Consider the following 15,749-nt stretch of genomic DNA (forward strand, 5'->3'; position numbering starts at 1 on the left):
TAACGGTGAGTTTAAGATCATCTGCACGTCTTTAATAGTTACGCCGACAACTTTGTCCACATCTATACCAAAACATTTAAGCAGAATATTCCTTTAACCAGATGGATATTTTTTATTTTTATGTTATGCTAAGTAAATATGTATGATCTGTGATCATAAATAACTTGTTCAGTCTGTAAATCAAGACGTGAGACAAATCAAATTGTTTCCTTTCAACAAGCTTTATTACATAAACCAAGTGAATTAAACTCTCCAGAAGAAGTACAACAATGTATAGAACAACTGGATTTAAATCTGAAAAAAGACAGCTGATTAGAAACAATTCACATTTCACTGAAAAATATAAAGACTGAGATTAAATAGAGTACTACAGTAGAACAGACTTTTTACCAAAAATGACAAACTATTTGAAAGTGCAAGAGTAGAAAATATATGCAAAAAGAGTTTATACAGGTAAATAAATGTTATAAATGCAGAAAGGAAGAGCCAAGCTTTGGGAAAACAACATGTTAAAGGTAAAACAAGAAAAAAGGGTGAATTTTTACTACACTTTCACTGAGATTATGTTGATTAAATTGAGTGAATTCAAATAGACTGTATATGAAAATAAGGTAACACTTTATTTGAAGGGTGGTGAATAAGACTGACATGACACTGTCATAAACATGACATAACACCTGTCATGAACATGAATAAACCTTCATGAATATTTATGACTGTTGTCATAAAGCGTCATTCGGTAAATTATGACACTTTTAATACAAAGTTGACATTATTCAAAATATCTTTGTTATGACAACTTGACATTAACCAAGAAATAATTACTGTTTAAACTTTACCTTTAATAACATAAAGTTACCTAATTTTTAAAGTGCAATCAGTAATACTTTTATAACAAATTTATATCAGTAATGATTTCTTGGTTAATGTCAAGTTGTCATAACAAAGACATTTTGAATAATGTCAACTTTGTATTAAAAGTGTCATAATTTACCGAATGACGCTTTATGACAACAGTCATAAATATTCATGAAGGTTTATTCATGTTCATGACAGGTGTTATGTCATGTTTATGACAGTGTCATGTCTGTCTTATTCAACCCCCTTCAAATAAAGTGTTACCAAAAATAATCAAAGGAGTGCCTTGTTCTAGGACAATTCTTCACAGGGTTTGTGTACTTCCAGCTAAAAACATAACAATTAAAAAAAATACAAGTTTGAACCCAACAAAAATAATTTAAGAGCCACATTTTCAAGATGAAGGGATCTTCAAAGTGCTTCATACAATACCTCCCACCATTAAATATTTTTTCTGCTCCTGATCTTTAAAAAATTAGTTGATACAATTCCAGGTTTAAAACCAGCTCCTTCAGTCTTTGACGTTTCGTTTGCACAAATATTAACGGGCGGAGAAGATTGACAACAACTTACCCACATGATAGGAAAGTCAATGAGCTGTTGTGTTTTATATTCAGCTTGTTCACTGCATAACAGTTCTATATAAGGATTTTGCAAATAGGGGTCAGCATATTAGTAAAGTTATGGCCGGCATACACAGATCTACTGGAAAATGCCTCCGCAAATTTGTGCAGGCAGGAGGCTGGGTGCTAAAAGGTTGTTGAAATCAGCCAGGAATTGGTCGGGCTGCTGCTGTATGAAGTCAGAATCAGTGAGGTTCGGGTACAACAGATAATCGTTGTCCAAGGGGTCAAGAGAGGAGCTGCTCAGCATGGGATCCTGAAAGGTTTCCAGCTGTGACTGCAGAAGACGAGGCTCATCCTCTTGTTCTAGGCGGGAAGAAAAGCCAGGAAAGAGAAAGTTATTGCTTTGCTTTTGGTTGCTGTGGCTGCATTTGGGTCGTTATGACTCTGATTTTAAAGGGGAAGTGAGAGTGATACAAAATGGTATTTGGTCATGTGCACAAAATAAAAAAAGAAGGACTGATTCAGCATGAAAGAACAGGAGAGAAGAAGTTGAACCAAGTATAATTTATCACCTGTAGTTCAGGTAATACAGCAGCAGCAAGGCATAAACAAGTATGTTAATAAAACTCAAAACAAAAGATTTGAGGAAGTAAAGACGCAGTGAATAAGAAGTACTTCAGTTGAAAAGGTGAAACCAAGCCATTCATTATTTTATTAAACCCCGAGGCATTTTCCCTCGGGGTTTAATAACTGTTAACTTTAATGATTATCACTTCCAGCTAATGAAAAGCAAAAATTCAGTTCCTCTGAAATCAAAGCATTAAAAAAGGATTATATAAAATAAATAAAAGCTTTCTGAAAAGTTTGTCTGTTTACTCCACTGTATAGACTCAATAGCTTTTGCATGAATTACTGCATTAATGCAGCATGGCATGGAGGTGACGAGCTTTGCCACTGCTGGGTCTGTTAAGGAAGCCCTGGCTGGTTTGACACCGCCTTCGGCTGGCCTGTGTTGTCTGATCTGCCACCTCATATCTTCTTCTTGGCAACACTTCACAGATTTGGAATGCAGATTAGGTCAAACCAGTCAATCATTCATCGTACTATTCTGGTAATTAGAGCAGGAATTTGGCGGTACGGGCTGGTGCCAAGTCCTGCTGGAAAATGAAATCAGAAACTCCGTAAAGCTTCTCAGCAGAAGGAAGCATGACGTTCGCTAAAATGTCTTGCTGGACAGTTGCTCTGACTGTGGTCTTCAGAAAACCCAGTGGACCAACACCAGCTCCCCAAACCATCACTGTCTGGAAACTTAATGCTGAAAATCAAGCAATGTGGATTCTGTGCCACTCTCCACTGTTCCTCCAGACTCTCGCACATCGATTTCTAAATTAAATTTAAACCTTGCAGTCATCTGAAAGCAGGACTTTGGACCAGTTTTTTTTTTCTTAGGCCTTTATTTTAGGAAGGTGTCGCACATTGGTCCTTTCAAACAACTTAACACTACATGGAAACAAGTATGAGTGTTTAACATAATTCTGAAAAAAAAACAAAAAAAACAATTAGAAGTATACTATTAGTTTTAGTTATCACATAATCATTTTTCTAACTCAATACCTGGTTCACTGCTTCATTATGCTAAAAAAAAAAAGACTAAAATATCTTTAGTTTTCCCAATTAACCCCCACTCTTTTGGATGAAATGCAGATTTTACTTTCATGAAGTGAAATGCAAAAAGCAAAACCTAAATGCAGCCAGACTGAATGAACATGTTAGTAACCATCTCATGTAACCCAGACACCCGAGAGGTTTTGTGAGAGCAGAGGACAACAGGCATGAGCATGCAGAAGAAACGTCCCACAACGGGAGACATGCTCAGCGGTATCACAGCCATCACTTAGTGCATGCTCCCCACCGCTCCCAAACACCACAAAGTCAAACTAAAGCAGTTTAGCTTTAGTTTGACAGTGCTAAAGCAGACTAAAGCAGTGACAGAGCTCTCTGATGATGGGGTTGATTGGTTTGAAGGTTTTCAGCTGGATTTGACAGCAAGGAGAGCCAGGACTCACCAGCTGCCTCTCCATACAGGCCATTCATTGGCTCCAGGCAATCGCCCTGTGTCATGTCACAGGACATGGGTGACCTAGCTTCCAGTGAGTTCCTACATGACCAATGACAAACAGCCATTACAACCAGTAGCTCATATTATTAAAAAATTAAGTGGGTAAACTATTTCTTTTGTGTTTTTTTTTCTGTTATAAAAGGGAATAATAGGGTTAGGGTTTTTTTTTTTTGCTTTTTTTTTTTTTGACAAACCAATGCAAGCCAGCCTCATTCAAGAAAAGAAAAACACTTACTCTTTAGAAACAAACATCAGCTTGGTTTTGATGTACTTCATGTAAGGATTGTCAGCTGAAAAATTCAGAGAAAACATTCAATTTTATGCGTTTGGCCACAATAACATGTAAAAATATCTACACTGCAAAACCTTACCAAGTAATTTTAGTCTAATTTTAGCACACTTGAAATAAGACAAAGCTAACTTGCAAGAAACCTTTCAGCAACATAAAGAGGCTTCTTTTAAATCAATAATTCATTAATATTGACGAAAAAGTACTAGCTGAATTGGCAGATAACTTTACTTGAAACAAGACATTTTTCCCATGTTATAAGCAAAATTGTCTGTCAATGGAAGAAGTGAATTTTCATCAATATTAAGGAATTAGTGACTTAAAACAAGCTCAGATCTCTTGATGAAACGTTACTTGAAAGTTTGTTTTGTTTTATTTCAAATGTTCTAAGACATTTGCACTAGAAACTAGTCCAATAGTACTTGGTAGGATTTTGTGTTTTTTGCAGTGTAAAGAACATTTGGGTGTAAATTAAACTTTGCAGAGGCATGTGAAACCCATACCTCCAGTCTTGTCAGTGTACCACTTTCCAAAAGCTTCATCTTTTGGAGTGTCGGGATACAGGAAAAGTAGAGGATTTTCCGGGATGTTTTCGGCTTCCAAAATCTGGAAATTCCTGATGATTTCGTGGAATGGGATCTGGCAAAGGTCAGTTTTTGTGAAGGGCTGGACCGTTTTTATATAAGGCTCACCTACAATTAATGACAACGATACAAGAGTGATAAAATAGAAAGAGTAATAAAACAGCTTTCATTGGTGTTGAATGTATTGTGAAATAAAAAAAATGTCGAACCAGTTGAGTCCATTTCCACCCAGGAGAAGGTGATTCCTCCCACCACACTTTCACTGAAGCGCAACAAGAAAGTGCCTCTTTTCTTCTTCTTGAGAAGCAGTTTTTCTTTTCCTCTGCTCACAAAACCCATAATGAGGCTGCATGTAGAAAGACAGAAAAAAAACACTTTACTCTTACTCTTTTGTGTTTGTTTTTATGTTGAATTATGTAAGGTGACCTTGATTGTGAAGAAAGGCGCCTACAAATAAAATGTATTATTATTGTTATTATTATTATTATTATTATTATTATTAATTCAGAAAACCAAACTAGATCACGTTCGTCCTAGAGGCCATTTATCTAAAACAGGGGTCCCCAAACTTTTTCCTGCGAGGGCCACATAACAGTTCCCTTTTCTGGTCGGGGGCCGGTCTTAGTTTTTCGAGAAAGAAACGTTAGAAAACTTCTATTGGGGGGCAGGGAGCTGGATTACTGCCAACGACATATTCGCGTTTGTAGATAGATTTTTACCCAGAATGCAAATGGAAAAAAACCGTGAGCGAAACGGTGACTGGTATATATTCCATTGAGGGAAACTAAGTTTCATATCTGCTCAAGAGCCCCCCTGGTGGTTGAAGAAAAATCCACATATATATGAAAAACACTGAATGCTCTCTGGTATTGTTCAGGGGGCCGGACCAAATGAGGAGGCGGGCTGGATCCAGCCCGCGGGCCGTAGTTTGGGGACCCCTGATCTAAAACGTTTGAAAACTGATTTTAAGAAAATCCCATATCTGCAAAATTCTGGTTGTTTTGTATAACATTTTGTATTGTATGTTTCAAAATAAATACCAAACAGCCACATACTTTACAGAACTTCTAAACATATCTACACAGCATGAAGTGTTGTGTTTTTCATTGGGATTCTATAAGAAAGGATTTATGCAAATTGTGTAATTGTGAAAGGGAATCAAACTCTGAAAATAAACATCTGAAAAAAATGTACCATGAATTTATATTCAACACCCCCTCATCTTTTATATATATACATATAAATCTGGGAAAAAAATTAAGAGCCCTCTGGACTGAACCCCATTGAAAACCTCCTGGTTTTTCCACAAAATACTGATTTCTGAACTCTTCCTGAGTTAAAACATTAGTTTTGTTGTTCCTAAATGAAGTTTTCTTTGCATTATTTGAGGTCTGAAAGCACTGCATCGTTTTATTTTGACCATTTCTCATTGTCTGCAAATAAATACTAAATTTTAGCTTGGAATTTCGGAGACATGTCAGTAGATTAAAAGAACAACGCTTGTTTTACTCAAACATTTACCTGAGTAAAGTTTCTCTGATTCTAATCTTTAAAATCATTTTCATCATTTCAAGTGGCAATGGCATCGTTTAAACCTTTAATTTAAACGATGCCTTTGCATCTCTACTGTATTTTTAAGGTTTGAATTTCCACTCTTAGCTCAGCTAATATTCAGCCTTTCCCCACCACACATAGTGTCGATTCAAAGCTTGTGGTAAAATACAATCTGAGGCTTTATACCAATGCATGCCACATTTTTCAGATTTTTTGTGTAAAATAATTTGCGAACTACATATCATTTTGCTTCCACTGTAACTCAGTGTGCTAGTTTGTGTTAATTTGTCCTGTAAAATCCCACACATATATGTAAGTGGGATACTTTAAAATGTTAGCAGTTAAGTTTGTAGAAATATTGCTAAATGTTTCACGATAAACACACCTTAATGATTCATAAATGCATGATGAAATCACCGTACTATAACAGTGTTAAATGGTTGGGCCATATGTGAGGCCAATGTTGCTGTGGGGTATGAAATCCAGAGCACTCACCCTTCCCTCCAGATGTTCTCCAGGTAGGATTTCACCATCGCCAGGATGCCATCAAACCACACCCAGAAAGTGTCAGGACCATTTTCCTGAAATTAACAGAAAAAAAAAAATTATACAAAAATGATCAATATAACAGAATAATAATACAAGTTGTGTAAATGTAAAACGTTCCTAACATTTCCAAATGTGCACACTAACTATGACTATACAGAAAAAAATGAAAGACAAATTAGAGTTTAGGTGCATAAATGCAAATGTTGCATTAAATGGTGACGTTGAACATTGTAAAACGTTATTTTGCAACAAATTATCTACTTTCCATTCTCACCTTTGAAAACTTTGACCATGTCACTTGGCAGATGTCGTAGTTCTGCTGCTTCCCTGGCAGAGCACAGAGAGAAAGCTGCATTATTCATGTCCATTCAGGTCCACTAGTTCTTAGAAAACATGTCTGAAGCCAAAAACACTGAACTGTGCTGCACAACCCTTATCATTATGAATTCCTGTGGAAGTTTAAGCAGGTTTTTACAGTCTTCTGCAGACAGCTACGTGAAAAACATAAGCCCGCCCACTAGACATTTTAATGTCTTTAAATGACAAAATTACAGCTTCAGATGAGCACTGATGCATGGCTTATTGAACTGACTTATTTAACAGAGGACAAAAAGGCTGCAGGGGCAAATGCTTATTTCATGAAGTCATGGAGCTGGATAACGTTTGGGAGACAGATTTCACTTGGACGAGAAAAAAACACTTTGATGTGACAAAATAACACAATGCTGTGTTTTGTCTTGTTTTTGTTTTTTCCAAAAATAACAGTGCAATTAGATGTTAATGGTAAGCTAAACGTGTCATGCGCCGTGTATCGCTCATATTTAAATACCTCTGGGTATTTTATTACTTTCTACTATAAAAAAACCTTAAGACAGCCACAAGGTACTTTATTTTTACTGTATGTAGTTGCTGCAAATCTAAGCTGTTAAGAATTACACTTCACTTCTTTTTTCCCCAACAAAGAAGTTTATATTTGCCAGCAGTTTAATCTCAGACTGAAACAAAACAAAGATAATGCTGAAAATAAAGGATGTAAAAGAATACCAGAATATTAACTTATTATTTCCCTAGTATTTAAAGACGGGTACAACATCCACAGTAGCTATTACTGACACAACTAAGGTCATAAAAATGTTTTTCTGTCCTGGATCTTCCATGTAGACCTTAGGAAAATAACTGATACAGCTGCAAAGAACAGATAAGTCAATGTTTTTAGTATCAAAACGCCCTTTTTTAATCTCAGAGAGAACACAGAGAGCTGGAGACCTACAAACGTTACTCAGTTACACCAACTAGGGAGGATTATAAGAATTGGACAAAATATTGTGAGAAGTTTAGGAAGAGAAACTTAAAACATTTCACCCGGGTCATACAGTTTAAAGGGCAATTGCACCACATAGCAAGGAAATGTATAAAACCTCTGAATTTCAAGAAAGTTAAGAAACTATCTAAAAAAAATATCTCTTCTTTTTCTGGCATTCAGAGGTAATTTTGGTAACTGATCTAAAACTGGGAAAGTTTAATTTAATCTAAATTAATCTTAGGTTATATTATGTCTGACAGTGGGAAAACATGTCTATGTCTTTTTAAATCGTGTATATAAATATTTTTGTTTCAATTAAGTTAATGATAATTTAAAACGAGCCTAATAATTTCCATTTACATGTTTGTTTTTCTCATGTCTCTCCTTCTACCAAAGACGGACTGACAAAAGGCTTCAGTCTGGTGCATTGATTTCAACTGGCCCCTTTTTTTGCAGGACGATTTGGTTTAGAGAGATTTCAGTGTCCATTTTATTTGTTGTTTTGTTTAATTATTTTGGATATTTAAAATGTCTTCCGATTCCAGTGTTAAATGTTTGTTAGAAATGTAAGTACTTGCATTATTATGTAATTACCCTTATATTCCTTGAAAATCAACTCAAAACAAAATGATTGTGAATTGCAATAACTTCTGGGACAATTTATCTTCCAGAAAAAGTCATTATCCTGACAGGCCTAATTATACATTACAAACGACACATTTCTCTCAGAACAAACTTCTTAATTAACTTTTCAAGCATTTACCAAACAGCTTGTGTGCAATCATTTTGCGCTGATCATCATCCAGACCACGTTTTGTGGCAGAGAGAAACTGCCAGCTCAACATCTCTCCAAACTGCGGCCAAGGAGCTGCAGGAACGGTGGCGAAGAACATAACATCCTGGGCAAAGATGTGGATATTAACATTGTTGACATTGTTAGCAATATGCAAAGTGGTGTGAGGTAAAGAGTGCGACTTTTCACCTTTGGATCCAAGCTAAGCATGTTGAACCAGAGGATAGACGCCCAGGCACTTTGCTGCTGGCTGGAGTTTGATATAATCACCACAGGAAGGGAGGAGGCCTGCAGGGGGGAGGAAAGGACAGGTTTAGTGCAGGTCGTGGCTGTGCTAATGATTAACATCTCTGCTGTTTGTTATTAAGAGATGTAAATCAAAAGAAGGAGCAAAAACCTCACCTGCAGCTCCACTGAAAAGCCCTTCAGGTCAAAGACAGTGTTGAAGTAGATGATGTGCAGCTCCTCTGTAACACTCAAAGAAATCTGTCCAAGAACACACCATCAGATCAAACCCATGACGAAAAAACAACTGAGGGTTTATTGATTTAATTTAACTCACCTCACTGATTCCTTTTCCACCCCCTCCAGACTTCTGCTCCCTCAGAGACTAAAAAACAAACACTTGAGGTTAAAGTTGTTCTGGCTATGAAAGTTTGCCAGTGACTACTCTGACAATTTGACAACATTTACTGTTAAACATGGATGTCTCACTGTGTTAAACTTAAATGCTTTAGAAATATTAACTAGTTAGCATTCACAAAGTCTTTTCAAACCATTAATACTCACCAGATGTCTGAAGTCTGCAACCATGCCTCCACTGAGACTCTCAGCCATGTTCAAATCTTTGGTTGCAGTTCCCAGCACATTGAAGCGCCGATATCTACAAACAGACCCGCCATTAGTGGAAACAAAAACAAAAAAATCTACCCAGACGTTCTTGTTAGATTGAGGCTGGAGAGAAACAAAACTCACCCTTTGATCTGAGGAGCCTCCCTACATTCAAGGACACAGAGACGAGGGCAGCGACCAGAGAGAGGAAATAACAAGTCATTCGTTATCACATGAAGGAAAAAACTAAAGGCAGAGGATTACTTCTGTGAGCGCCAATTAAAAATGTCTTACCTTGACATGGATACATTCACTTTCATGGAGTGGTTCAGTTCAGCAAACTTAACCAGAAGTCTAAGATTTGAAGTGTCAAAACAAAGAACGGCTTAGATTGAAGCTTATAGTGCAGAACAGTGAGGTGATAGATCTAAGTAATATTTACAGAAACAAAACAGCAAACAAAAACATCACTCAGAATTAATATTATTATTATGTGATAAGTTACAATAAAATTAAAATAGTTGTAAATTTGCATGTTTCATAAGTCTATAGAGATACACGAATCAAATGGTCAGAGATCGGATTAGGATGATTTTCTGCTCTGATTGTTGATCACAACTTTTGATCTGGTATAAAGTATTAATAAAGATAATCTTTAATTTTCTCTGGATTCAAAACTAGAACATCTATCAAAGAACCTGCAGCACTTGCTTAAGTTTATATGGTTTTCAGGGGAAAAAATCTGAACGTATCAAAAATTGTTTCAGCAAACCAGACTACAAAGAAAACCATTTTGCACAACTTTATAATTACAACTCTGAAAAACAACCAATAACTCTTAAATATCTTTTTAATATGTATAAATATTCAAAACACTTCACATGGTGCAACACTGACCTTGTCTTAACGGAGAACTGGACATTTGTACGCAAAACCAGGGGGCCCTTTCCCTGAGGCATGGACGGCTGAGTCTCAACCACAAACGAACTTGGAAGTATCATAAAAAAAAATATATATATATCAGAGGATTTTCACAAAAAAACGACCCCAAATATCAGCAGAACAAAACAAACTGCCTTGTAATGGCATACCTCTTGAGTAAGTCTTTAAGAAGAGCATCGGTTCTCTTATTTAGTGCAGGTTTTTGGGCCTTTATGGGGTCGTTTTCATAGGACATTTTTCCCATTAACTCGTCCAGCTTATTGAGAAACTCACGGACCTGGAACAGGCACATTGCCATGCAGGTGAACCTGGAAGACAAAGAGAATCAAGACTTAAAAGCTGTAGATGGAAATAGCTCATTCATAAAACTTAATTTATAAGGGGAGAAAGCGTGCCATTTTTCCAGCTGATCCAGGCAAACATTGTCTGGAGCGCCGATGCAGGATTTCTGCTGCCTCCTCTGCCAGTCCACCAGCTCTTTCCGCACCAACAGATTGATCAGGTCTTCAGCCCGGTCCAAAAGCTTGTTCAAGTCTGCTAGAGTGCTCTAAACATTAAATATACAAGATAAATAAAACATTTATACAATATGCAGGGAAAAACAGAGATACACTGATCTGGCTTTTCATGTTTGATATCAATTTGAAGTTTTTCTTGAGGTCTGAACTGCTGATTCCACCAGAACTAAAACCCTTAACTTGTGCTGTAGATTGCTTAAAATCAGCAATAGCTCTTAATTAAACATGATAAGATGAAATATAAGTGCCTAACCTTTATCTGACTTTAATGAATTCAAGAAGAATGCATCAGAGTATAAGTTTATAGACTGAAAACATTAGGAATTCTTTTATTAAAGCTGCTTTTAATCGCTAGTTCACAATTAGTAAATAGTAACAGCTTCCTACCTTCCTATACTCATTCAGTTTGTTGACTAGAGACTGAAACATTTTTATCCGTTCATTCTTCTGTGCCTCATCTGTCACAGCTGCATGAGAATTTCCATTGTGGGTTGAAAGTTTCCATGTAAGACAAAAGAGCATGAAGCTGTGATTCAGACCACAGTATTACTCAGTGTCAGAGAACGAAAATAGAATTAGGAGTCTTTAATGTCCTGACCTTCCATCTTGTGGGTTTGATATTTAAAATCAAACTCATCTTGCTGCTCCTCCAGGCATATAATTGCATGTTCCAAACACTATGTGCCAAAACGTTCAGCACGAGACAGAAAATTAGAAAAGATCAGTGAGCACGATATATAGTTTATCAATACAGAGCAAATCAGTCACAACACAAAATAACACTGTCTTCACCTGCACATCGTTCCTCAGTCCAGCCATTTTGCGTTCAAGCTCCTGCTGACAGGTCGTCTCCATGGCTTCCTGCTCAACTTGCAAAAGCTGCACCTGAAACAAAGGAGCGGAGGGGAATTAAAGGCTGGGAAAACCTACAACAATGTGATAAAGTGTTAATGTAAAAGTATCAACAAGCAAAAAGTACAAAATAAATAGCAGCAATCAAAACAGTCTTTGAATTCAGACTGCAATGTTGTGCATATTGATATTGAAATTCAATGCATTGTGCAACACCAGGCTGACAGATCTCAGTCATGCATACATCAAAAGTAACATAAACAGTGAATGCCACTTCTATTATTGTGTTGTGCAGCAGGTGTGGTATGTCCCCTTTTAGTTGCATGTACAGTTGTTTTACTAACATACATAAGTAAAATACGAGTTGCCCAAACCTGTTCACTCAGCTCGGCACTGTTCAGGATTTCCTTCTCTTTTTCCAGAAACCACTGGATTGTGCTTGCCAAAGCACAGGGCTCATCTTGATACCTCTGTAAGACACACAGGTCAGGTGAGGATTTAAAAAAGAATGAGGAACCGTTACTGCAAACAACATAATGCATGTGGTTAGAGCTGCAATGTTAATTACTTCGCTAATGCTTATCTTTACAACCAAATACACTTGAGGTGACGTCAATGGGAACTCAATGTTCCCTTTGAACATAATGCAAATATATATAAAAAGCCTCAGAGCAACTCAAAAGAAAAGCAAATACCTGGGTGGTTTTTATTTTTACACACCTGGAAGCTTTGTTTATAGCGTCTGATGTTGTGCTGCTGTAAGAATGACTCCTCCTGAACAAAGCGGCTGTGCTGGATATCCAGATTCTCCAGCAGAACCTGGTACAGCACCATTGCAAGGCCGTAGTCCCTAGCTGCTCGTTCCCTGAGAAGAATTAACACACCATACAGACGGGGAGTAAGTTATGTGCAAGATACAGTGTAGTAATAAATAAACAACATTACAGGTATCAGTGTCTTACCACTCCTGCTTCTCTATCCAAGCCGAGAGGTAGTGGCGAACATCCATAGGCAAACCATCCCTGTCATACAGCTCATGAAGCTGCTGCCAGTAAGTAGCAGAGAGCTGCCTCAGTCTGTCCCACTGGGCCATCCTGAGATTCACTGGGAGTTACAACAACGTGCAAAGAAACACACAGGCTGAAAAAACAAGCAACAAACAACTGATCTATTACTCTCAGTAATGGCTTTCAGATAGATCTGACAAGTTGTAGGTCACATGCGAGGGAACAAAGTGCAAAGTATTGAACAATCTGGCGAGTTTACTTCACTTATTTGTCCCACAGTAGGGAAATTCAAGAGTGACAGCAGCAAAGTGTCTAGGCATCGAGGCATGAAGGTTCACACAACGATACAAATATTACACAAAATACGTAATACTTGACTGCAACTTCTTTTTACAGTAACATATAATGACTGCAACTACATGCTACAAAACCACTAATACTGATTCGAGTTTATTTCCCGAGCTGCAGGATTTTCGAGGACATGTCAACACATTTAACCGCGTTAAGCACCGCAGTAGCAATATGTTTACTCACCTTTACTTAAGTTGTCGCAGTCCACGTAATTATCCAAGTAACTAGCAGCTAAGCTAGAACAAATGCATAGCCAGCAAACACTTTAGGCTTCGCAAAGAGCCACAACTGCTGCTGTATGTTAGTAAAACAACTACCGAGTCGGAGAAGGTGTGTTAATGTTATTTCCCCTTTCTATTCCTCTTGTTCTGTCTCTAATTGGACAGCACTTTCCCCTCCTAATGTGTTATCGAGAGAGACCCTCAGGCGCCATTTTGGCTCTTGAGTATCAGACGTTGGATGAAACTCGAGAGCCGAAATGCCATTACCCGTCACACAGTTTCCGTTCCAGCTCCTAGCTAGGACCTGATTGGTCGAATCGTTCAGAGGGCACTGCATTTAATTGGTCAATTTTCTACGTCGATCAATAGGGAGGGGAAGAGACAGCAAAATAGAAACTTACGGCGCTGTTGTTGCCATTATCGCTTCCCAGAAATGACGTAGAGGAACCAAACCCAAGCATGTGACGCACCAGAAATCACATTCAAGATTATTTATTTAAGCAACGGTAACTAAGAACATTTAATTGAGCTCCACCTTGCTTCCATTTCAGCTGCTTTATATGTGACCGCACACAAAGTAAATACGTGACTTTTATGTTGTAAATGCATTGTGAGCCGAAGTGGTGTTCCTTTTTATGTGATTTACTATAGCTTGTAATTTGCCCTATAATGACGTTAAAGTAAGGTATTACTATGTGAAATTGGTGCATAAAAAGTTAAAGTTAAAACACAATCAACCAACAATGAAATATTTAACATAATTTCGATTTTTTAAAAAAATTAAAAATTATTTCTTACTTTTGTTCTCAATAAAAAAAAATCTGATTATTAATTACTCCCTGTAGTGCCAAGACACATCACATCCCAAGGAAAATCTTTAATCTGTACTAGACAGAAAAAGAAAAGTAAATGTGCATCTGTTGCATTTCTGCTCCTTGATAATTCTTAGCATATAGTGGATATTATTTTAGAACCATACATTTAATTGACATCATATCACTAGATGATTTTCTTGTTCAAAATTATGTAAGGAAAGCAAACTTTCTAATCCATAAAAACAATATTACAGAGTGTACATATACACGTAGTCTGTTTTCTTTACATAGGTAGGCTAGCCCTTGTCTTTGTCTCCATTTCTGCAACAGCATAAATTCTTTGCATGCCTTTAGCTGCAATTGTGAGTGTCAAGTTCACATATTTACATAAAATGATACCTTTGGGTTTATAACTCATAGATTTATTACATTGGTAAACATGTACATAGAGCAAAGATCACAGAATAACTCACAGACTACAGTGTCGGGAGTGTAACCTACGTAGTAGGTCTGTTGCTCACTTGGGATGTTGACAGAAAACATAAAATATGCACCAAATGACTTGTTAAACAGATGTGCAAAAGTTACCTTTTTATACACATTGTCTTTGTGTTATCAGAGCAGCAGGGAACACCAGGAGTCTTTTTCACTGGCGTAACACAGCTAGGGTCAAAATACACAAACCACATAATTTACATGGAAAAAGTTGATAAATATTGGGCTTAAATCATGCAAATCGTAGAAATGTCTCTGTAGTTGGGTTTAAATTAGCCACAAATGGACATTATGACAGAACCTTAAAGTGGAGACGATGGTTGTTTAACCAAAAGAAATCAAGTCCTCAAACGTATGAGAGCTTGGGGATTCTGTATTGATTTGCAGGGACATTCAATCAGACATATGTCACCTATGTGTTCTGTCTTGTGTAACAAATACACAGAATGTCTGGGTGCTCTCATGTAGCCATCAGTGATGACATAGTTACTTTGAAAAAGTAATTTTAATCGGATTACAATACATACGTCCGCAGAGGGGAAAGAACAAAGCCAGGAACAGTTCCCTACTCTGACCTGAACTGATCTGGAGAGAGGCCAAATGTAAAGAAGTTCTTGAGGCATGAAAACTTCTACAAAGCTGCTGCACCTAAAGTCAAACACAACACATTTTTATGCAGTTTTTATTTATTCTCATAAAGTATGACTCAGACAAATGGCAAAATATGCTATGCCATGTGTTTTCTTCTGAGAAATGCTAGCTGAATTTTTGAAAGTAAATTCTCTCTAGCAAATAAAAATATTTACTCCGTCTGTTGCAGCTGCAGAGTCAGATTTATGTTTGAGCTCATTGTATTTCACTCTGCTTGGCCTTAGGGAGAGTTCAGATAAAGGTGCCACGAGGCACCACATGCAGATAAGGACAGAGCTCTCCCTAAGCTTCAAGTTTTAGTCTCGGTCAAAATTTTTTCTGAAGAGTTACAATCCTGCTCATCAGAGTAAGGCTGACGATTACTGAGTTACTGTGAGGTGACACACCGCTCATAAATCACTCTGGTGCAGAGGTAGGGACTCATTTTGTCTAGTTAGAGCAGATGCTGAGT

General features: G+C 37.2%; 1 protein-coding gene across 2 annotated transcripts; it reads right to left on the reverse strand.

The window, feature by feature from the left end:
• Positions 1 to 202: 202 nt before the first annotated feature.
• On the reverse strand, positions 203 to 13,529 carry stat2 (signal transducer and activator of transcription 2). Of its 2 annotated transcripts, none has more exons than XM_088005571.1 (24): positions 13,300 to 13,529; positions 12,721 to 12,898; positions 12,479 to 12,623; positions 12,133 to 12,228; positions 11,699 to 11,791; positions 11,505 to 11,583; positions 11,294 to 11,373; positions 10,784 to 10,935; positions 10,538 to 10,696; positions 10,344 to 10,433; positions 9,741 to 9,800; positions 9,591 to 9,611; positions 9,405 to 9,498; positions 9,178 to 9,225; positions 9,018 to 9,101; positions 8,805 to 8,903; positions 8,586 to 8,721; positions 6,794 to 6,846; positions 6,466 to 6,551; positions 4,626 to 4,762; positions 4,336 to 4,524; positions 3,779 to 3,833; positions 3,491 to 3,582; positions 203 to 1,787 (listed from the first exon to the last, which is right to left on the reverse strand). In XM_088005571.1, exons 2-24 carry the CDS (start codon positions 12,849 to 12,851, stop codon positions 1,561 to 1,563), a joined length of 2,406 nt encoding a protein of 801 aa, XP_087861697.1. In that variant the 5' UTR covers positions 12,852 to 12,898; positions 13,300 to 13,529; the 3' UTR covers positions 203 to 1,560. The 2 variants fall into 2 exon arrangements, with proteins under 2 accessions (XP_087861697.1, XP_087861696.1); XM_088005570.1 differs by having other exon boundaries at positions 12,721 to 12,862; positions 13,300 to 13,527.
• Positions 13,530 to 15,749: the final 2,220 nt, after the last annotated feature.

This window comes from Poecilia mexicana, unplaced genomic scaffold (assembly GCF_051168715.1).
Source record: "Poecilia mexicana isolate PSO_F unplaced genomic scaffold, ASM5116871v1 scaffold_5, whole genome shotgun sequence".
Classification (NCBI taxonomy): Eukaryota; Metazoa; Chordata; class Actinopteri; order Cyprinodontiformes; family Poeciliidae; genus Poecilia; species Poecilia mexicana.